Source organism: Hibiscus syriacus, unplaced genomic scaffold, assembly GCF_006381635.1.
Source record: "Hibiscus syriacus cultivar Baekdansim isolate YM2019G1 unplaced genomic scaffold, ASM638163v2 tig00110505_pilon, whole genome shotgun sequence".
NCBI lineage: Eukaryota > Viridiplantae > Streptophyta > Magnoliopsida > Malvales > Malvaceae > Hibiscus > Hibiscus syriacus.
This window is the reverse complement of record NW_024062765.1, coordinates 3914412-3939045: the sequence shown is the minus strand read 5'-3', so window position 1 is coordinate 3939045 and position 24634 is coordinate 3914412. Positions and strand designations below refer to the sequence as shown.

Sequence of the window (24634 nt, the reverse complement as noted above, 5' to 3'; positions counted from 1 at the left end):
TTAAAAATCCTCACCGTCTTCTACTTGATACTTTTCCTATTATTCTTTGATCAGCTGCGCCCCCAGAGCCAACTCTTTTAACTATTTATTTACTGAGCGTGAGACTGAGAAGAAGAGGGGAATTGTGGGGGTGGAGCTGGGGAATATGGCGATATCCGATGCGGTGATTGGGAATTTGATGATGATATACTTAGCAGTGATAGCGAGGATAAAGGCATATGGTTTGGTGAGTGGGCGGAGCTTTGGCGGTGGGTTCGTGCTGATTGTGTTGAGTACGGTGGTGGGTGTCATCTTGGTCGGCACGCCGACGTGGGACGTCATCCGTAAAGTCAATTACGCGATATCCGGCGATCAAGCCGCTTCGGTACACGTTCGAGAGATGTGCAGGGGGGGTATTTGCTGGCACGGCGTCGCTGTTCGTTCGCCCGCCTCTCAGGTCCGGTTCAGGATCCCCCAACAAATTCCGTACCGTTTGTAAAATTCAATTTTAATTTTGCAAAAAAAGAAAAATAATAATAAAGCTGTAAGATAAAAGCGTGTTTTGTTTTTGTGATTGAAAGGGAATAAAAAAAGTGTATAAAGTAAAAAAGATAGGTAATGTGGATAAATACTTCCCCGTAATTTCATTAACTAACCAAAGCTTCTTTGTTTCATGATTGAAACAGAATAGGTCCAGGGAATGCTGTTTAATAAATAACATTGGTCGCCCTACCAACAATAAGTTTAGAAATCTCAAAGAGTTGGGGTGACATTATTACAGTTCTTATATACAAAAAACTGATGTATTGTCATCAGAATAGGTACAGGGAAAACTTTTTTTTTTTTCATAATCGTTTATTTAACTTAACAAATAAACATAAACGAACGATATGCAAACAGTTTACGAATAGTCCATCGAATATTAGGTTTATTTACCCCTTAGGCTAAGCCCAGTGTTTATTATCCACCGCCGCCCCATAACTAATTGGCTTTCCGGAAACAACAGAAAAGGAAACCGGTTTGGGTATTTGTCTTTAGGATTATGGTTCTTGTGAAAATTTTGGGTAATTTACATTTCAGTCTATTAAGCTTTATAATTGGATTTTTATTATCAATATCATTTATGTAAACTTCACTGAATAATTTTCTTATCATTTTTTGACATTAACAATAATCTTAACATACATATGTAATTTATGTGTACTATTATTTGGTGTATCATCAATATAGAAAACAATTTCACCAGCAATATTTATTGTTTATTTACTTTTAAATTTTTAAATGTATTTTAAAAATACTTATCATCTTTACAAAAAATTAAGTTTTTCATTGACAGTACTTAAAATAATTAATTTGATTGAGAATAAGCTGTTCCATTCCCTTCTCGATACCTGTTGACTATCTGGACTTGGCATGGCGCGAATGCTGCAGTTGCCTGCTGGCGATGCCCTCCTTTAAAGCTACAATCTCATCGCTATCTATTGCACTAATTAACCTTATTAATCAGCCTATGGAGCCAGCTAAAAAGACACCAGAGCATATAACGAAGGAAGTTAAAACTGTCTCTCCAGGTTAAAACAGTGTCTCTCATTGTCAGATAACTTTTCAACCCTAAGATCTCTCTTTTTTTGGCGTTACATAAATGGCTACAATCAATCACATCAACAAGAGTCCTCTGTTTCCATTATGTGAATGACTGTATACGGCAGGAGCCCTGGCCTGGCCGGCTGGTCCTGGCTCCGACGTGGCTGCAGATGGCAAATGCGTGATGGCCTACACAGGCAATATCATTTAGATAGAACAAAAAAAGAACCCTACAGCCCCATAACATCAAATCAATGGCAGAGTGGTCCGTTAATCCCAGAGCTGAAACTTAATTGCAGAGCTCTCTCTGCATGTAAATTTTGTCGTTTGGAACCGACCACATAAATACAATATCTCCAAAATCTTTGATTCCTCCCTTCCATAACGTCTCACTCTTTTAACGTACCTATTGAGTGAATGTTTTGGCCAACTTTTGTGCCACTCTCTTCTTATCCTTAATTATTTTCCTAATTTAGTTCCTTAAATACGTCATTTACTAACAAATTATGTCCATAAAATCTCCCATTTCATTAATGAATATATATGTTTAAAATATTTTAAGATTTGGTCGGTTTTCTCACTCGATTTATAACCATCCACGGGCTTCCTTGTTTCATGAGGATGACGCATGGTCTTTTTCAATTTGAATATAAACCAAAGCAACGCAATCGAGTCATGCTTCTCTCCTGACATGAGAGCCTCAGCCTTCAAATTTTGAACTTACCCCCCCCCCCCCATTTTCGTACCCTTTCTGGTTTTCTTATTAATAGCCATCTAACAAGTAAAGCATGAGAAATTAAAAGAGCCAAAAGGGGTGTTTTTTTTCCTTCCTGGCATTCATTACAATGGCTATTCAAGCACAGTTGCATGCTGAAAATATGGATTTACCTTCGTCCATGTGCGGTCTTCAGGATTGGGAGTTAAACCCAGCACCAGCTCTAATTTCTTCCCTTGAACTTGATTCTTGTTTCAATCTTCAAGACCCTTCTGGATATACCATTCCTTTTCATCTGCAACAAAACGCTCATAATTTGGGTTCTTCGTCTTTTTCTTTGGATGCTCATCTGGAGATGCAAAGACAGGAACTTGATAGCGTTCTTCAATGGCAGGCAAGAATTTCCTTATTTTTTTCATCATAAATTTATCACCTTTTTTAATCCTAAAAAAACTGAGAATTATCCTTTTCTTTTTTATGTTCTCTCATGGGCGGGGAAAACCAGAATGAGAGGCTAATATCTACTTTACGAGAGCAAAGAAAGCGACAATTGGCCATCTTGCTAAACCGTATGGAATCAAAGGCCTTGTATTTGATGAGAAGAAAAGACGATGAATTGGCTGGAGCAACAAAGAAAAGAATGGAGCTTGAAGCCTTCCTGAGGAAAGCGGAAATGGAGAGCAACTCATGGCAAAGACTTGCGAAAGAGAAGCAAACAACGGTTATGGATCTAAGCAACGCACTGCAACAAGTGAAGGAGAGCCTAGTCTGGGCCAGAAACACAGCAGAAGACGCAGAATCCGTTTTCAGTGGCTCGTTTGATCATCAACAACAAGGTGAAGTGGAAGAAAAGAGCAATGATAACAAGATGGTTTGCAAGCACTGCAACACAAGGAGATCGTGCGTTGTGTTTCTACCGTGCAGACACCTTTGCTCGTGCGAGTCCTGTGAACCTTTCCTCCATTCTTGTCCTGTCTGTAAATCTATAAAGGAAGCAAGCATCAATGTCTTTTGGGTCTAACAAGAATTTTTGAAACACACTGCTTTCATACATCAACATGTAGTGTTTCATTCGTATTGGTTCGGTGAGAAACCAAGAATGTTGCATCCTTTTGCCTTTTTGGGTTAATCAACATTTTCCTGATCTGGATTGTATCTTTTAAACATGATATGCGCACTCCGTTGTACAATTTGGTTTCGTTTAACTGGAAGACATAAAGATTCTAATGCTAAACTTTTTTATTTTTTTTATCCATTGAAATGACACTTCTAAGCTTTAAAAGGAAGAGAAAGAGAATCTGGAATTTGTCTTAGCCCCGTCGCCTAAAACAGGCCCTTTTACCAGAAATTCTGAGTCAAAATCTGCAAATTACTTTACCCGACTCGGCTGTCTATATTGTAGATACTTAGACTATTGTTTTGTAGAAACTGATTTGGAGCTACAGACAACTGCAAAACAACATCAAACTTTTCCTCTTCTAGTTCCATCAAATTCTCTACCATATACATTAACGTAAGCGTATACATACAGGCATAATTAATACCGTAAACAAATTATACCATCAAAATTATAAATAAATATCTTTTACTGTAAATAAATCGAGATTGATTGAGTTAATTTTTATTTACGTTTGTTTGATTTTAATTTTTTTTTTGATAAGTAATGAACGATTTTAAATTTATTTGTGTTTGTTCGTTATAAATTTTAAAAAATTGTGTATTGAATGGAAAAATATGTTGCAGGAGCACAACTTTTCCATATATATATATATATATATATATTGTTACAAAGGGAAATGAGAAAAGAAATAAAGACTAGCTCATGGTGAAGCCTCTAGGGAACGAAACTCTCTTATTATCAGCGTCCAAAAAAGGAGAAACTTGTGCCGATAGAGAATCAAAGATTACAAGTTCCTCGTCGAGAGTACATCCCACTTTCGAGAGGACATCTACAAAAAAGTTTCCTTCGCGATAAGTATGCTGCAATTTCAGAACCCAATGACATGCTTTCCAGGGCAAGCGGTAATCGGCGTCATCGCTCGGGATCACAATGGTATGGTGGTAGGAGGACATGCCCGAAAACTTAGAGGAACATTCACGGATGAACTGGCGGAGGCTGAAGCTTTCCGAATGGGGATTGAAATGGGCAAGGAAAATGGTTGGCTAAGGTGGATATAGAGGGGGACTCCTTTGCCGTGATTAACAGACAGCGTTCCAAAGATATCGATCTATCCGTTGTGGGTATTCATTTTTCAAACGCTCATTTTTCCTTGGCTGAATCCCCCCTTCTCATGGTGAGCTATGTTCCAAGAGAGGCTAACTGAGTAGCTCATGGATTAGCAAAATGGGCTGTTTCAAATTGTAGCTCTCCTATTTGGTTTGTTAGCGATTACCCTTGTTGTATTTCGAATGCTGTTATTTTGGACGCAATTGGAATTTAATGAATGAATGTTATCTTTTACTCAAAAAAAAAAAATACATGCTTTCAAGCTTCGAATATCTTCAATAATTGTTCCCAAAGGATGTAGGGCGACATCACCACTCTCAATAAGTTGTAGAACCACCTGAGCATCCACCTCACATTCAATGACTCCGTATCCATACTCCCATGCAATGGACAACCCTATTCTTATAGTATGAAGCTCAGCAGCCACACTTGTACAAATACCCAAATGTGCCGTGAATCCCAAAATCCTTTCACTCGTTTCGCTTCTCAAAATGCAACTGGCTCCTGAAACTCCCAGGTTTCCTTGACTAGCATCATTTGTGTTTAATTTCAATCTTCCATATCTTGGAGGTAGCCACGCCACATGAAGGTGAGGGTTTAAATTTCGAGCAGGTTTCCTATTAGCCATCAAAGCCTCCGTTGTTGTAACGATATTAAACCAGAGCCCGTACTCATCATGCACGTAATCATTAGGCTCGAAAATTCTCTTACATCGCACAGTCCATAATTTTCAAATGGAAGTAGCAAACTGTGTAACCGACTCCTGTGATTGATTCACAATATCAAGATTATCGGAAAAGCCAGCTTTGCATATCCTGAGAAAAGAAACTTCAATGCATGGTGCTTGTGATACAACGGTTCCAAATGCTACGTGCCACGGCACATTCACTCAAGATATGGCTCAAGTTTTTCATGGGACAACCGTAAATTACATAACCAGCCGAGTGGGAGACTCCCCAAGAAGCCGTCAAGCATTGGTTAGTAACCTGTCACGCCACGCCAACCATACATAGATTTTCCATCTGGGTGGGATGCATAGTATCAAATTGTGGTTGCGGATTTTATTGCGGATGTGGTTGCAGTATCGCGGTTGCGGATGCTGCGGACATTACGTAACGTGTTGCGGTTGTGGCGGACGTGATACCTTCCTCAAAAATCACAATACGTCTAAAATATTATATTTATACATTTTACATTTATCTTTTTAATATACTAATATTAATATACTCTTTTAATATTTTATTTTAAAAATAAAAATTTAATTTCATAGATAAAAATTTATTAAAAAAAATATAAATCATAAAAGTACTATTATACTTGATAATAGGTAATAACAATTATAATGTTAATGAATAACATACAAACAATATCATTAAAATCATATCAAATTTTTATATCGTAACATAAAAATGTTCATTTTTACATAACTTAGAAAGAAAAAAAATACATAACTACAAATATAAAAATTATATATCTTACAGTTCACCATTAAAATGAATAGCATGATGCATCATAAGATGCATCATTGGTAGGAAACATATTGTATGATAAAATTTTATAGTAAATAGATTGGATAAAATTTTATAGTTTCATAGTAAATAGATAAAATACATATACTATTATAGTATTATAAAGTGAATTCCTCTCTTATACAAAATTTATATAATAATAAATAAACATATAATTATGATACTTAATGTTAATATAAAAAATTAATTTAAAATTACGAGAATTTCTTCAAATAGAGAATTACTCAAGGCAATAAAAAGTTTTTGAGAAGTTTTCTACATTCTTTACTGGTTTGTACTACACAAAGATCAATTCAATAGAAACACATGCTATATTAAACTAGAAATTTACTGATAACTTTATTTTTTGGCATGACCAGTTAGGCCATACCAGTTCAATTATGATGCGAAAAATAATTGAAAAGACATGTGGACATTCATTGAAGAGCCAACAGATTCTTCAAAATAATTTTTTCATGTGTCGTATGTTCACTAGGCAAGTAGATAATTAGGCCATCACCTACTAATATAAATTATGAATCAATTACTTTTCTTGAACGAGTTCAAGGGGATATATGTGGACCTATACATCCTCCATGCAAACCATTTAGGTACTTTATGGTTTTAATTGATGCATCGACTAGATAATCCCATGTATCTTTGTTATCAATTCACCATATGGCATTTGTGAGGTTACTTGCTCAATTGATTCGATTGCGAGCCTATTTTCCAGATTTTCCTATTAATACAAATCGTCTTGACAATGCTGGAGAATTTACTTCTCAGTCTTTTAATGACTATTGCATGTCCATTGGAATAAGTGTTGAACTTCCTGTAGCTCATGTTCAGACATAGAATGGTCTTGTAGAATCTTTAATTAAACGATTTCAATTGATAGCAAGACCATTACTCATGAACTATAAACTCCCAATCACTGCTTGAGGGCATGCAATTTTACTTGCAGTGGTATTGATTCACATCAGGCCAACAAGTTATCATAAAATCTCCCCATTACAAATGGTTCATGGTTAGAAACCAAATATATCCCATCTAAGAACTTTTGGATGTGATATATATGTTCCCATAGCTCCACCATACATAACTAAGATGGGTCTCAGAGAAGGTTGGGTGTATATGTTGGATTTGAATCCCCATCGATAATTAAATATATAGAACCATCTACTGGAAATTTATTTACTGCTCAATTTGTGGATTGTCATTTTGAAAGTCAGCTTTTCTAACATTAGGGGAGAGATCAAACAACCGATAAAAGAAATTAATTGGAAAGAATTGTCATTGTATCATCTTAATCCCCATACTAAGTAATATGAATTAGAAGTTCAAAAGATTATTTATTTACAAAGTTTAGCTAATGAATTACCAGACGTATTTACTGACCCAAAGAGAGTGACTAAGTCACATATACCAACTGTGAATGCCCCAATAACACTTGACGTCTCAGAAGAACAAATTATAGTTTCTAATGGGTCTAATGCACGCCTAAAACATTGTAGACAAATTGGTTCCAAAGATAAGAATCCTCAAAATGAAAATAAGCAAAGAAGAATGATGTTCAAATCAAGGAAACAATGGTTTTACCAAGATCTCCAGAAGATAATTTAGACATGACTGGAAAATAATTTAGAAGAAACTCAAGTACCTGAAAATGAAGAGATATCTATTGATTATGTCATGTCCAATATCAAAAGGAACCAAAATCAAATCGAGTCGATGATGTTTTTGTATACAATGTAGCACTAGATGTTATGAATGACAAAGAGGATCCTGAACCAAAATCAATTGATGAATGTAGACAAAGAGATGATTGGCCAAAATGGAAAGAAGCAATTGAAGCTGAATTGAAATCACTAGCGAAAAGAGAAGCATTTGGACCAGTAATTCGTACACCTGTAGGTGTGAAACCAGTGGGATACAAACGTTTTTTTTTTCATAAAAGAAATAAAAAAGAGAAATTGTGAGATATAAGGAACGCTTGGTTGCACGTTTGATTATGAGGAGACATATGCTCTTGTGGTGAATGCAACTACATTTAGATTTTTGATAAGTCTAGCTATAAGAGAAGGGTTTGATTTATGCCTAATGGATATAGAAACAACTTATTTGTATGGCCCATTGGATACTAACATTTACATTAAACTCCCTAAGGAATTTAAATTGCAAGAAGTAGTGAATTCAAGTTCTCGAGAACATTATTCAATCAAATTGAATAGATCCCTCTATGGATTGAACCAATCTGGATGTATGTGGTATAATCACCTAAGCGAGTTTTTGTTAAATAAGGGTTATAAGAATGATCCAGTTGGCCCATGCATTTTTTTACGAAGTCTAGAACTAGATACATTATTATTGCAATATATGTTGATGATTTAAATATCATTGGAACTCTTGAAGAGATTCAAACTGTAGTTGATTGTTTGAAGAAAAATTCGAGATGAAAGACCTTATAAAAATGAATTTTTATTTGGGGTTACAAAAATATGGACTCCTTGTGCATCAATCGACGTATATATAAAAAATGCTAAAGTAATTTTATATGGATAAAGCACATCCAGTGATTACCCCAATGGTTGTAAGAGCACTTGAACCGAGTAAAGATCATTTTCGTCCTCAGGAAGATGATGAAGTTTTTCTTGGTCCCGAGGTATCATACCTTAGTGTAATTGGGGTATTGATGTATCTTGCTAGTCATACTCAACCTAATATATCATTTTCTGTAAATTTGTTGACAAGATTTAACTCATGCCCAACTCGAAGACATTGGAATAGAGTTAAACAAGTATTTCGTTATCTCCAATGCACAAAAGATGCGAGTCTATTTTCTATAATAAATCCAAAACAAAGTTAATTGGTTTTGCATATACAATATTTATGTCAGATCCTCATAATGGTAAATCATAGATTGGATATTTTTTTATATATGGTGGTACAATAATCTCTTGGCGCTCCATGAAGCAAACGCTTGCATCAACTTCTTCTAATCATGCAAAAATCTTAGCAATCCATGAAGCTAGTCGTGAATGTGTATGGCTAAAATCTATGATTCAGCATATACGGAATAATTGTGGTTTATCATCTAGAAAAGAAGTTCCTACTGTCTTTTTTTAAGACAATATAGCATGCATTGAACAACTCAAGAGTGGGCACATCAATGGTAATGGAACAAAACACATTGTACCTAAATTCTTCTTCACTCATGACCTTCAGAAGCTTAAAGAGATAAAAGTTAACCAGATCAGTTCAAGTAAGAGTTAATTGGTTTTGCATATGCAATATTTACGTCATATCCTTATAATGGTAAATCATAGACTGGATATGTTTTTACATATGGTGGTACAACAATCTCTTGGTGCTCCATGAAGCAAATGATTGTAGCAACTTCTTCTAATCATACAAAAATCTTAGCAATCCATGAAGCTAGTCGTGAATGTGTATGACTAAGATCTATGATTCAGCATATACGGAATAATTATGGTTTATCATATGGAAAAGAAGTTTTTTTAGTGTCTTGTTTGAAGATAATATAGCATGCATTGAACAACTCAAGAGTGGGCATATCAAAGGTAATAGAACAAAACACATTGTACCTAAATTCTTCTTCACTTATGACCTTCAGAAGATTAAAGAGATAAAAGTTAATCAGATCAGTTCAAGTGAGAATTTGACAGATTTATTGACTAAGGAACTTTCTACATCTGTGCTTCAGAAGTTAGTACACTACATTGGAATGCGTCACCTTAGAGATCTCAAGTGATGTAGCCATTAGGGGGAGTAAATACGCGTTGTACTCTTTTTCCCTTAACCTTGGTTTTCCCCTCTGGGTTTCCAGGTAAGGTTTTTAATGAGGCAATATGTCAAGCGTATAATTATGTACTTTTTCTTTCACTAGGTTTTTGTCCCACTGGGTTTTTCCTAGAAAAGTTTTAATGAGTTACAATTAGATAATGGGCATCAAATGGGGAGTGTTATGAATATATTATGTGGATTTCATTAGTACTCTTATTAGTTAATGTGGCTTTTAGCATTCTTCAATAAATTAAGATGAAATGTCAAAGAACTTGACTCTTCACATATATTATAATTATTAGAGAGCATTCCTCATCCTTATATATATATATATATATATATGGGGTTCATGTACTCATCAAAATACGAAAAAATATAGATAAATCCATCTCTATTTTCTCTCGTATATATCTCCTTTATTTTAAAAGATCTTTCATAATTTCCTTTAAAGGATTATAAATATGGGTTAAGATATTCATTTGAAATCTTTTTGGGCATTAATTGTTCTAAATTATTTATGTACTATTTTCTTTAATATCATGGTATATCTTCTTAAATATACTACAACAAATTAATTATTTAAATAAAAATTATTTCGGAATAATTTTTGAAATGATATCTTTTGAATAAAAACGTATCATGTCAAACATATTTTCTAAAAGATGTTTTTAATTGAAAATATATGTATATGCATAAAAGAACAATTAGAGTTTTGATCACAAGTTGAATCAAAATAAAAGAAAATAATTGTATAAAAAATAAAAGAAAATAAAAAAGCCAAAAATATGAAAAATATTGTACAAATTATGTATGAAAAAAATACGAGTTATATGTATATAAATATTACATAAATCTAAAAATGATATTTATTTGAGATTCAATTCTTGGTAAGGTGGCATTTAGGTAAATATGAATAAATATTATTATTTTTAAAGTTGTCGTAGATCATTTAAAAAGTTATTATTTTTGTTAACAATCTATAGAGCATGTGGTTAAAAATAAAATTTTCTTTTCCCTCCCCTAAAATTGTTAAAAAAAATTGTTATTGTTTCTCCAAATTCGAACTCAAAACCCTAATATACATATAAGCGCCATTTACGTAGGAGCTTTAGAGCTTTCATGCAATCAAGAGCGTAAAGCTTTGGAAATCAAAGTCTAAAGCATTAGATTATAGTTATAGATGCGATTATCATTTACAGTGCTTTGGAACTCACAGACTCTGTTGCATGGAATTTTGATCAACTTGGAAAGGTAGATGAGTGGATCCAAATAATTTATTAATGGGTAAACTATCTGAATAGTCCCATTTATTTTCGGTCTAACTGACTTGAGTCACAAATTTAAAAATTAAAGAGAAATAATCTCTAATGTTATCGATCTGTTCGATTCTAGTCTCTCTTTCATTAATGTCCGTTAACCTATTAACAAAAATCTTACGTGGCACTTAAAATAATCATGTGCTTCTTTTTCTTTTTCTTCTTCTTCTTCTTCTCATTAAATCACCCACACGACCATTTCAATTACAAATCTAAGCAAAAACAAACCCATTAAAACAAAACCATACAAAACCACCCACTCGAATGTTTCACCACAGCGAAGTTATCTCTCATTTTATTGTTGTTGACTCCGTCTAATGTTAAAACTCCCATGTCGCAACTTTGGTTCTTGGCCCCTCTCCGACGAACATTGCTACAACTTTTTCGGTCAAAATGTCTCTGGTCATGCGGAATTCTGATGGGATCTGGTGCATTAGTGTTGATATGATCGCACCCGTCATGTCTTGCATCCTTAATTTATTTAAGGGTTTATCTCTGATATCGTTTTCTTCTAATCCATCCTTAAGAAACTTTCAAAATTCGGATTCTATGACCTGAATTTTTCTCTGTGCTCGATCAACTCCTAGCAGGAAGAATATGTGTGTGAGAGAGTGTTAAAGATGAAATAAAAACACAATAGTCCAAAAATAAGGGGTGCAACACGAGGACTTCCCAGGAGGTGGTGTCGGTTTCATCTTCACTGCTAAACCACCACCACCACCCGTATTCTTGCTTTTGAGATGAACCTTTTTCTTCTTTTTCTTCCTCGTTTTATGTCTGATGATGTTTTTCTTCTTCTCATAGATTCTAAAGTCTTTACAATCAGAGAAAAGATTCAATGGCGATAAAAAGGTTATTATCGCCAGGGCATTCCCAGACATCAAAACTAGGGTTGAGCAACGAAACCGAGAAAATCGAAAAACCGACACGAACCAAGTAAAATGGTTCGGTTCGGTTTGGTTTGGCTTTAAACGGTTCGGTTTTCGGTTCGGTTTAAAGGCTTCATTTTTTTGATTCGGTTCGGTTCGGGTTTTTCATATGGAACCCATTTGTTCCATATTGAACCGAATAGGCAATTTTTGTAAAAAAAATTATAGTTTCAAGTGATTTTTTTATTGAAAAACCTATAAACCGAACCGAATCGAAAAATCCGAACCGTTAAAAAAACCGAACCGAACCGAAAAAACCGATTTCGATTTTTTCGGTTTTTTAACTATTCGGTTTCGGTTTAAATATTGAAAACCCGTTTATTTCGGTTCGGTTCAATTTTTAGTAAAAAATCGAACCGAACCGAACCGAATACACCCCTGATCAAAACCAAAGGCTGAACCTAAACCCTAAATACCAAAAGGAGGGTCACAAGCAAAACTTTGTGGGATAGTTTTCTTGGTGTATGCAATGGTGTTTTGGGTCGATTCGTGACGTTTTGGTTTGAAACTGGAAGGGAAAGGTCGAGCCTTTGGCGACAATAGAGGGTTGAACAATGGCCATAAGATTAAAACCTATCAAAGTTAAAAAAAAACTGTTAATGAAAGGCTCTTAGTTATATATATAAAGTCGATTTTTTAATGGAAGATGATAGTGTTGATATGAAACAACACAGTGAAGAAAACTAAAAAAAATGAAAAGGTAGAAGTGCTTAATAAACAAGGAAAAGTGGAAAAGATTTCCAGCTAACGATTTAGAATAGATATAATTTTCATATTTGAGGAGAGCTAGGCAAGTCAAGAAAGATGATTTTTGGGTGGTGAATTAGTAGTTTTTAAGATTTGTGATTAGTAGATATGTGGATAAACTTATTAGATTTATGAGAAAAAAGAGTTGTTTTGCTTAATATATTAGTGTAAGACTTTTGAGGAGGAGGAGGAGGAGGAGGAGGAGGAGGAGGAGGAGGAGGAGGAGGAGGAGGAGGAGGAGGAGGAGGTTTTGAATTTTGTTTTATTTTTTAATTGTCACTTCAGACTTTAGTTAAAAGATTAACGGAAGTTAACGGTAGATGAACTAAAATTGAATGGACTGATAATATTAGGGACTTAAACCAAACGAATCGATAATGTTAAGAAACATTTCCCCTTAATTTTTAAATTGATGACCAAAGTTGATCAGCCTAAAAATAAAAAAGACTATGCTGATAATATTAGGGACTTAAACCAAACGAATCGATAATGTTAAGAAACATTTCCCCTTAATTTTTAAATTGATGACCAAAGTTGATCGGACTAAAAATAAAAAATACTAGCATAGTTTACCCTTTGTTAATAATGCCAAATCCTGCCTCTGTCACTTTCTCTGTGTATTCAAGTCCAGGGAAGCTGATCTTGTCTTCATTCTTTTACCCTTAAAGCAAAGCAAATCTTCTTTAGGACAAACTGTCAAAGTCTGCATCCAGACAACGAAGGTTCCATCTATGCCACAGAACAGAATCTTATTAACCCTTTGTTGGGTAAATCTCAAAAGGTTTGTCGGCTCAGTTGATTTATGGTAACAAATGGTGGAATTATAAAAGTAACAACGCCAATCACAAACAGAATTTGTGAAAACAAAATTTACATTTGCTGAAGCTGCAATGCAAGCTTGCGCTTCTTATTCACAATTGATTCATATCTTCAAATAATTTCAAACACATTGGTATAAAAAAAACAAAAAAATACGGTAATTTAACAGCCTTTGCGTAAGGATGCACTTCTATTCGAACCATCATCCCGAGACATGTATGGCGGGCAGCGTTGGGAAATAACAAGCTTGCCTCTGCCCAGAAAACTGAACCCCGAATCCTGAACTCTCATAGCATTTTAGTGACTTTAGAATTGTTGGTTGCTGGTGTAAGTCTTGCCAAACCCCCAATTTGATGGCAGGACGTCGAGAAACTGTCGAGTAACTCCATCGGTAGTGGTGACTCGGAAAGACAATGATTGACCAATTAGATAGGCATTGGATTGCCAGTTAGCTCCCCAGTTCCTTGACATTACCATCCACCCAGTTTTAGAGCCCTTGATGGACACAGATTGGATTGATCCTGCTCCACCCACATTGCTAATTAAAACAAGTTCAAAGTAGTCTCTCCCATTGATACTGAACCTTACTCCACCGGGCTTATTGCATGGAACCCTGTATAAGATGGAACTCCAAAACATTAGACATGATATAAGACTTTTATGAGTGAAAATGGGGGAGACATATGTTACCTCTGGAACAAAACAGGCACGATTCCGCCACGGTAGATGCCGATCTTTTCCCAGGCAGGCTGAGCCATATCAAAGTGCTGGAGAGGAGGGTTGCACCAGCCTCCCGCATTGTTTGGTAGAGCAAAGTTTGGTGGGCAAAAGTTTGTGGCAGTGATGATCACCGATGCTCCTTTTATGCACCATCTGGGGTCTGTTTGATAATCACACATGATGTGGTAGCATTGTCCACATGAAGCTCCATCATTGAACAAGGCAGTACTTAAAGCAGCCGTCATTGTTCCATAGCCAGTTGCATACAAATTCCCGTATCCACAAGCTCCCCCTGTTGTCAATCAAAAGCATTCATTATATTAAACAAACGATGAAATTCAAACCATAAAATGTTTTCTTTTCCATGAAAATCCAAAAGAAAGAAAAGGGAGTAACCCATAGTTCCCGAGGCATCACTGCCACCATAAAAGGTGGCATGAGCTTTAGTCCATCCAGAAGCCGCGTAGGCATTCACAGTCGTAGCAAAAGAGCAGAATCCGAGAAAGACTGACAATGCAAATATGGTTTTTGCCATCTTTTAGTAAATGGTAGAGCGGTGAAAAAAGAAGAAATGAATACTAGAATGAATGTATCTACGATTTGTATTGATTTCAATTTGCATAGTCTTTAAATAAGGGACCGAACTCTACTATTACACAACGAGCTCATGTGATCCCTGCAAATAGAGATGAAACGAAAACCGATTCATTTCGAGTATTTAAAATTGAATAATCTCAGCTAACAATCAAGAATTCTGAGCCTCATTCAATTATTCCCACGTTCTCTCCCACATGCTCTCTCTCTCTCTGCCAACAGAAGAACGGTGAATGGATCGAAAACCCATAAGCCATAAGCCCAGTTGTCTTATGCAGTTCTTTTATTCGAAGATTAAATGACACCACTTGATTTGTTTTGTGTTCTTGATACGATGTTTCCAATAGGTCACATGGTCCAACATACAAGTTCACATGGGCATTGCTTACATAAACCTGGAAAACAAATCAGTGTTTAATCTTGTTTGTGAGTGTCTGCACATGATACTAAAATTTTCAACCGTAAAAATAACACTGATTGAGCATCTTTCTATTTAATTCTAATTCTAGTATTAACTGCTGCAAGCCCAGGCTGAATCTGGTGAGACTTCATTTATTTAATCATATCAAGCACATACACAACAGCATATAAAAGGGCGGTAAAACCGTGCAAGTACCATTTGGGTACTTCTTGGTATGGTATTTAACCTTATCTGATTGGAAATTGAAAACATAAATATTAGTATATTTTCACATAGCATTGGGTTGAAAAGTACATTCGTATATATAAATATCTTTTGATATATGATCTGTTATATTCTGACTTCAACACAGCTTTGAAGTATAGATATAGAGGGAAAAAGTAATTATTAATAACAAAATCAATGAAGAGAATGTTAAAGGTGTGAAGCAATATTCAAGCTAGAAGACTGCATGACTTTGTCAAGTATCATTAACAACGTTACAACCTTAATCCAATAAGGAAAGGAAGTAAAAACAATCAGTCCAACGAAATAACGCACGGAGACGACAAAATAGTAAAAACAATCACCAAGGTAAAATCCTTAAAAATAGTCATCATCATAATCCTCCTCGGCGTTGAGCTTGGCGCGCGAGTTCATCTGCTTGCCGTAGAATCTCTCTCCTTTCCTCGCTTTCTTCCTGCTCAGGCCAGTATAGTGGATAATGCATGCCCTGAACTGCTTTATTGTGCATGTCAAGGAAGAAAGCAATCCTGGACTGGAAGGCAGTTTTAGGCTCATTTGTAGAATAAATGTCACCAATCTCTCTCGACACCATCCAACCATTTGCATGATCCAATGTAGCATCTACTGCACCATCACGGATGGCTTTTTCTACAATGCTTTTGACATCTACAACTGCATTTTCATAATTCAACCTCAATTTTTCAGCAACGTCAGCAAGTGAAGTGCAGGAATAAGAGATACTGATGTTGCGTAATCCAGTTCTGATGACAATATTTTGCAGGCAGACTATAAGGTTTCAGGTCTTGTCGGTATGAAGGTGCTGGTAAACTTCTCTGCAACACTGAAACAGTTCAAAGTCACCAATCCGTACAGCCTGAAAACTTGAGCCCAGAAATTATACCTTCTCTTTGAAATTAAAACCAAGTTAACAATTTACCAAAGAAAAAAAACCCAAGATGATCAGCACCAAATCCAATATACATGTATAGGTAATCAAGATAAAAAGTCAAAAGAATTTTGTCTTCTCCTTAAACAAGGATTCATCATAAACAAACCACACTTACATTTGTCAGCTCAAAATATGGACTCAAAGCCTTCTCCATTCCTTTCTGCACAAAGATTGACCTCTCAGGTATTTTCCCCAACAGCAGACGGACTAATATCGCCCACTTGTTACACTGAATTCTGAAACCCCGGGCCGTAACAGGGGCTTTACGAGAAGCCTCAAGCAAACTCTCTTTTGCATCAGTATACTCCAGCTTAATTGTTCTAATCTTCCCTAAGTAGAAGAGATCGACAAAACTGTAGAACAGAAGAGAAGATATACCATCGGTCGTACCTTGAATAGACAATTTCCCAATTTTAGGACATTAGATTCACTGAAAATTAGGAGATATCTAATAATATCAAGATATTTGCATGTTCATGACATTTGGAAAAGATTCATACTATGTGACTCGCTCATCCAAATAAAGACTAAAGGTAAACTGTATTAATTTTCCAGCAAGAGAATAATAACAGATGAAAAAGTGAAAAAGAAAGATTATTGCAAAATCTACCCTGAGGCTGACAATATCTTTAAACAAGCAAAAGAACAAGACAACATCTACCTGTTGGTTTGAGTGCACTTCAAATCTTGGTGCCTTAGATCTAAACATGTCAGCCTGATCATATAGGTTATAATGGAGAGAGTTACGCAACAAGTTTCGAAGCATTTCCTGCAATATGCCAGTATATTATACATTAGCTCTAATTTCTCTTACCCAAAACAATTTCTATATTGATTGACGACAAACCTGGCTGAGCTCTTCATGGTTTCGTGTAGCAGTGCGATACAAGGCAAGAAGATTTCTGCAAGAAGTACAAAGAAAAACAAGAGAAATGATTAAACTCTTATCTAGCTTCCGCTACATTTCTGAAGTTCCGCTTTAACATTTTTATTTTTTGAATAGTGCATTTTAACATATATCTTTACATGGAAGCATTGACATAACAGGAACCATAGAGGAGAAAGTCAGCTATTAATATCTTACCCACGAATTCCAGCAAGATCTCCAGTGAGCTCATAGCTATACGAGTAATAGAAATATAGTCCAGATGCTAGGTTATCAATGTTTCTTCTGTTTAGGCTCTTGAGCCAGTTAATACAAGCTAAGGAACAAGCTTTAGCCTGAAAGAGAACAGGGGAAGAGATTCTCTGCGGGTTAACAAAGTGGATTAGGCCATAAAGGAAAAAGAAAATACAAATTCAGGAAACAAGTCTGACCAGATTGTATTTCTTATGGTCAATAAGAAAAAAGAGAACAGGAAAAGAGCAAGAAATCTCAAGCTTTGGAAACACATGTTTTGCTGGAGTCTGATCAGCAGATGTTACACAATCGGCGTCCCAGTCATGCCATTCTTCCAGCAAGCAATTATTTAATTCACATACAGTACTAGGAACACAAACTTCCAAGAATCCAATTGGATATTGAAGAAACTAGAACAGACCTCTATGCAAAGAAATCATAACTCTACATTAATGATATTGTCAATTGAAAGGCCAAACCAACCTAAAGATGCCCCATAGAATCATAGTTCTATGCCACATCCAAGTTTTATACAGCCTAGCTAACTTATTTGAGAAAACGTCAGTTTCTATAATTCTATATAAAAATTTAGGTATTCTGCAATAGCTAAAGAATTCAAGAAAAGTATTTCAATCATCTCAATAAAATAGCCTTGTAATGAGCTCATTATGTTAGCTAAACCACCGAATTAAGCAAACTGAGAGGTTAACAAATCAAGAATGACGTGATCTTGAATTATCAACCCAGAAGGCAAGCAAAAGCTTTAATTTAGCCACAAAGAAGAAAAAAGCCAAAAAGAAGTTGAGGAATTGTGCCGCAAAAACAAATGAGGACAATCTGGAAAAAGCTTCAGAATAAGGCTCTAACGCGTTATGAAGAAATGCAAAGAGCAGAGGAAACGTGAGCTTCCGCCTTAGCCCGTACGTGACGCGATTGACACGGGCTACGCGGTAAACCTCGTCATTGATCAAATCATACTTAATACGACAAACAATCTCCGCCAAATCTACGTTAGGAAACAAAATTAAAGAAATGAAAACGAAGTTAAAGAAAAGGGGGAAAATGAATCCTAAAAATTGGAAAAGAATCAAAGATAGTTACTGCCAAAAGTGGAGTCATCGACATCGTAAACGAAAGTGTTACTGTCTTCCGTGACCGCATCTTGACTCATCTTTACTGAAAGCTCTGTGAATGTTGCGGACCAAATTAGTTAGAAATTCTAGAAATAAGAAAGTTTCGGAGTATTTGCTTATTTCTTTCCTCACCGTCAACATGCAATATATGTGTTTCGAATTCCCGGTTCCAGCTAGCAACCACAAGAAAACTAATAATAACAGAAATAACAGTTATATAACACAGGTTGATATATGCAACTAGGACGATATATGATTTTATATTAGAATATAAACTTTAATTGAGTCATCTAAATTTTAAAATGTGATGTAAGGTACTCCTACCTTTTAATTGATTGTGGATCTAAGAAGGAAGCAAAATAACTTGCATAAGTGAATGGCTCAAATAGATGGTTTGGTAGTAGATGTAAAGGTGAAATGGTAGGTTATTTATGTTATGAGAAATGGTAGCGGAAGTATGTAATTATGGCTATGGTATGGGTGATGAAACAATGGAAGGTTGTGAGGATAGTATCTTAGAAATGACCAAGGAAGAACCAGTGCTATTGAGAGCAAAGACCCATCCTTACAAATCTTTCTAAGGGGTGGTATAAAAGGACTTGGACCCATTATCTATATGGAGATAGGAACCACAAGTATCAAGGGAGGAAGGGTTTGACGCCACAAGTAAATAAATTACTTGATAAGTCGATAAAAGTCACAAGGGCATAAGCAAAGAGAATAATCTCACTTCAATTGATAAGAAAGGTCTGTCTACAAATGAAATAGGACTAGCCTATTTATAGTTTCTGAAAGGACTTGGCCGAATGGGTACATGGTGGTTCGGTCAACCCTTGTGTCTCTCTATAATGACATAATTAATTAATAAATAACATGAAAAAAATTAGGTTCGGTTGGAATGTAGGGGCATGTGTCATGGTCGAATAGCACTTGAAGCCCTTCAAGTTGGTGCCAAATTGGAGGAGGAATGATACTTGGCCGAATGGTTATGTGGTCATTCATCTTGGTTCCTAAATGGAGTCACACGTATAGCACATGGACTGGCTGGTCACAAGGCATGCACATGGCTCTCTAGGATGCTTGTGGTGCAACCTTATGCATATGAAGAAAACCAAGCATGGGCAGCAGCCTTGGGCGTCAGTTGAGCTACCTTCAAGCTTGCATGTGCTTAGCTAGCTAACAATGTAAAGACTGGTGGTGAATGAACTCCTTAGCCGTGACCTCCCAAGCTTCATAACAGCACCTTTAGCTACATTTAGCTACAATTGATGTCACCTTTAGCAACTTATCTTCAAATAGTCCAACTAGCTTATATTAGCTAGCCTTGAGCTCTTCCAGCTGAGTTGAGCTTTCCTTAGTGTTCAACGAGCTGCCATGATGTTTGTGAGTTGATTATGAGTTGCACATGGCTTCCAAATACTCCACCAAGCTGTCCCAATGTGTGCCATGCTCTAATGTACCTACATGTGCAAAGAAAACAAGGTAATTCAATGGTATTGAGCTTGCATGAGCTAATTACCATGCTGTCGTGCATGATCATGATCTTGTGAGCTATGAATGCATGACATGAGCTAAGTATATCATCATATAATATATAATATATATATAAGCTAATGTATAAGGGCTAAGAGCTAAAATGGATGCACATGAGCTAACAAATGGATGATAAGCATGTTGCCATTTCATAAATGTAATGAATCCTGCTTAATATGAATGCAAGACTATTCTAACATGCTTAACATATTTAAATAACTATGCACATCAATTGTAAAGATGTGTACTTGCTAAGTTATCTGTCAGTTATATAACTAGTAACCTTAACATGATATGAATTATAATAGCATATATGATCAAACTAATATAAAGATAACATAGAAATGTGTCAAGAATACTCCCTTTGTATGTGAAAACGTGCTTGCATCATCCCCTCATTCTTTAGGGCGATTTGTCCTCAAATCGAATCCTTTGAAGTGTTTATCATTCTATCATTGCATAGCTTCATGTCCCTTTGCTTAAAGAAAGCATCATTTGAATGAATGTGTTCTTCCAATAGGTACCCTTTCACAAGATCTCCTTTTAGGCCTTTCTTTGGAATACAAATTACCAACAGGTACCTTTTGGGAATGATCTTCTTCTAAGGATATCCCTTTTAGAAGTGACCTTTCATTTGGTTGGTCCTGAAAAGTGAAGAGATATGAGGTTTCAAACGAAGGGGTACTTACCTTTTGAAGATAAAAACCCTTGGTGAAGAGTTGTAACTTTGAATCCCAACCATAACTATTTTTCGTAGAATTCCCTCCATTTTCCAACAATGAACCATCATGTTTCTTCATGAAGAAGTTTGGTTTCATGTTTTGTCTATCTTCATTCTTCATCGGTAGTTTGTATTTTTTCCAGGCTTGGACACTTTTTCGCATATGCAATTGATCTTGTTGAACTTCTTTAGGCGTCAAAAGCACTAAAATTACATTGCATCCTTTATGCTTAAAGAAAATATTGGTTGTGATAACAATCATGAATGGCCTTTTTATCATACTGCCATGGCTTACCAAGTAGAATGTGGCTAGCGTGCATAGGGACAATGTCACAAAGTACCTCATCCTTGTACCTACTAACTGAAAAAGGAATCAGAACTTGTTTAGTAACGTTTAGCTCACCTCCTTCATTGAGCCATTGGAGTTTATATGGAGTGGGATGCTTTGATGTTGTCAAACCGAGTTTTTCAACCATAAGAGTGCCAGCTACATTTGTGCAACTTCCTCCATCAATAATCATTGTGCAAACTTTTTCCTTGATATGGCACCTTGTATGAAAAATTTTGTTTCTTTGTAGATCCTCTTTGGATGATTGTGATTGGAGGCACCTTTTTAAAACAAGCATTTCTCCATGATCCGCATTCTCTTTTGGTTCTTCTTCATGGATTGCTTCAGGTTCCTCATCATAGATAGGTTCTTCGAAATCTGAGACAACATCTCCATTGTCAAGTACTATCATAGCATTTCGGTTGGGACATTGGCTGGTAACATGTCCTTTTCCAAAACACTTAAAATATTTGATTTCTCTGGACCTCTCAAAAGTGTTTGTTTGCTTTTCTTTACCCTTGATGGATTCACCCACTTGTATAGTTTTGGTTACCTCAACATGATCCTTTGCTTGGACTGGAGTTGGTTTTCGGAAAGTATTAGGCCCTTGTTTCTATTTGGTGGCTGAATTTGGGCTACTCCGGTTGAAGACCTTCCTTTTAATTTGTCGTTCGATTTTCATGGCCATATGTACCATCTCCTCAATCTCTACGTAATGCTGCAGTTCAATAAGGTTAACAATTTCATGATTTAAGCTAGATAAAAACCTTGCCATGGTTGCTTCCCTGTCTTCGTCAATATTGGTTCAAATCATGGTTATCTCCATCTCCTTGAAATAATCTTCAACGCTCCGATTTCCTTGTTTAAGATTTTGAAGCTTATGATAAAAATCTCGGTGATAGTGAGTAGGCACGAACCTTTTCCTCATAATGGCCTTCATTTCTTCCTAAGTATTGATTGGGCGTTCACCATTTCTTCTTCTTGACCTTACTAATTGATCCCACCAAACTAGGGCGTAGTCCACAAACTCCATAGCAACAAGCCTTACTTTCTTTTGCTCTGTGTAGTTTTGGCATTAAAAAATATGTTTAATCTTGATTACCCAGTCAAGATAGGCTTCGGGATCAGTTCGTCCTTGAAATGGAGGAATGGTTACCTTAATGTTACTGAAGTTATCATTTTGATTTCTATGGGACATCTCTTCTTGCTTCTGGGGTTACTTCAGCCTCCTCCTCAAATTCTTCTTCCATTCTAGGGCTAATTATCCCTTGGTTTCCCAAATATGCTTCAAATTGATCCATTCGATCATGTAAAGGCTCCAACTCTAGTTTCAAAAATCTTGTCATCTCATGCATAATTGCTTGAGTTTACAAGTTAGGGGCTTCTCATTCAGGGGTTTGTTCTGGACTCCGAGACATGATTAGTGAAATAAGAAAAGAAACTCTGTAAAAGACCTTACCAGATAATACTCTCACAAAGCCTCACGAGTTTACTCCAAGGAAACTTGAATGTCATTTAATCCTCTCGTGTTTGCACTCTAGGACTTCAAGGCTTTTACTAGTCCTCTTCTGATCTCACACGCTCAAGCCTTTTTTCCTCTCAATATCTTTATCTCAAGTTCTAAGTAATTTTACTGAAAATTGTACCAAGTAAAATTTTACATGTTGTGTGTTTACTGTAAAAGGGTTAGTAGGAATAGAAAGTAAATAATAATGAAATGGTGGCTTAGAAATAGAAAGAAGATAATAAAGGGGTTACTTACAAAAAGTCACTTCACAACCTTCTATCACCACAATCAATTTTAAAGGCTTACTTCAATGGCTTGGTAATGAGAATTGTTGTTGTGTGCTTTCAACTTTTCTTTATTTTATTTTCTTTTTTATTCTTTTTGTTTTCTTCTTTTGGAGTGCTAGCAATTTCTTTTTTTTTTATTTTTTTTTATTTCTTTCACTTGCACTTTTTTTTTGTTATTACACGTTGCTTCTTCCACCAAAGCTCTGAATATCGCTTGATGTAAGGTACTCCTGCCTTTTAATTGATTGTGGATTTACTAAGGAAGCAAAACAACCTGCATAAGTGAATGGCTCAAATAGATGGTTTGGTGGTAGATGTAAAGGTGAAATGGTAGGTTATTTATGTTATTAGAAATGGTAGCGGAAGTATGTTATTATAGATATGGTATGGATGATGAAATAATGGAAAGTTGTGAGGATAGTATGTTAGAAATGACCAAGGAATAACCAGTGCTATAGAGAGCAAAGACCCAACCTTACAAATCTTTCTAAGGGGTGGTAGAAAAGGACTTGGACCCACTATCTATATGGAGATAGGAACCACAAGTATCAAGGGATGAAGGGTTTGACGCCATAAGTAAATAAATTACTTGATAAGTCGATAAAAGTCACAAGGACTTAAGCAAAGAGAATAATCTCACTTCAATTGATAAGAAAGGTGTGTGTACAAATGAAATAGGACTAACCTATTTATAGTTTTTTAAGGGACTTGGCCGAATGGGTACATGGTGGTTCAGCCAACCCTTGTGTCTCTCTATAATGACATAATTAATTAATAAATAACATGAAAAAATAGGTATTGGTTCGTTTGGAATGTAGGGGCATGCCGCATGGCCGAATAGCACTTGAAGCCCTTAAAGTTGGAGCCAAATTAGAGGAGGAATGATGCTTAGTCGAATGGTTATATGACCATTCATCTTGGCACCTAAATGGAGTCACACGTATAACACATGGCCTGGATGGTCACAAGGCATGCACATGGCTCTCTAGGATGCTTGTGGTGCAACCTTATGCATAGGAAGAAGACCAAGCATGGGCAGCAGCCTTGGGCGTGAATTGAGCTACCTTCAAACTTGCATGTGCTTAGCTAGCTAACAATGTAAAGGCTGGTGGTGAATGAACTCCTTAGCCTTGACCTCCCAAGCTTCATAGCTGCACCTTTAGCTACATTTAGCTACAATTGATGTCACTTTTAGCAACTTATCTTCAAATAGTCCAACTAGCTGAGATTAGCTAGCCTTGAGTTCTTCCAGCTGAGTTGAGCTCTCCTTAGAGTTCCACGAGCTGCCATGATGTTTGTGAGCTGATTGTGAGCTGCATATGGCTTCCAAATACTCCACCAAGTAGTCCCAATGTGTTCTATGCTCCAATGTACCTACATGTGCAAAGAAAACATGGTAATTCAATGGTATTGAGCTTGTATGAGCTAATTACCTTGCTGTCGTGCATGATAATGATCTTGTGAGCTA

At 36.0% G+C, this 24634-nt stretch overlaps 3 protein-coding genes and 1 pseudogene across 3 annotated transcripts; 2 read left to right on the top strand and 2 right to left on the bottom strand.

Annotated features, from left to right (window-relative positions):
- Positions 1-34: 34 nt before the first annotated feature.
- LOC120130026 lies at positions 35-554 on the top strand (the record flags this gene model as incomplete). The annotated part of the gene is made up of 1 exon (XM_039147379.1): positions 35-554. A coding segment is annotated over one exon (444 nt), but the record flags the coding sequence as incomplete, so codon positions are not given.
- Positions 555-2398: 1844 nt separating this feature from the next.
- Positions 2399-3299, top strand: LOC120129929 (probable BOI-related E3 ubiquitin-protein ligase 2). Its single transcript, XM_039147314.1, has 2 exons — positions 2399-2672; positions 2784-3299. The coding sequence occupies exons 1-2, from the start codon at positions 2409-2411 to the stop codon at positions 3297-3299; spliced, it is 780 nt and encodes a 259-aa protein (XP_039003245.1). The 5' UTR covers positions 2399-2408.
- Positions 3300-13814: 10515 nt separating this feature from the next.
- On the bottom strand, positions 13815-14883 carry LOC120129925 (expansin-A11-like). The gene is made up of 3 exons (XM_039147312.1): positions 14745-14883; positions 14319-14640; positions 13815-14241 (listed from the first exon to the last, which is right to left on the bottom strand). The coding sequence occupies exons 1-3, from the start codon at positions 14881-14883 to the stop codon at positions 13935-13937; spliced, it is 768 nt and encodes a 255-aa protein (XP_039003243.1). The 3' UTR covers positions 13815-13934.
- Positions 14884-15945: 1062 nt separating this feature from the next.
- LOC120130025 lies at positions 15946-18828 on the bottom strand (annotated as a pseudogene).
- Positions 18829-24634: the final 5806 nt, after the last annotated feature.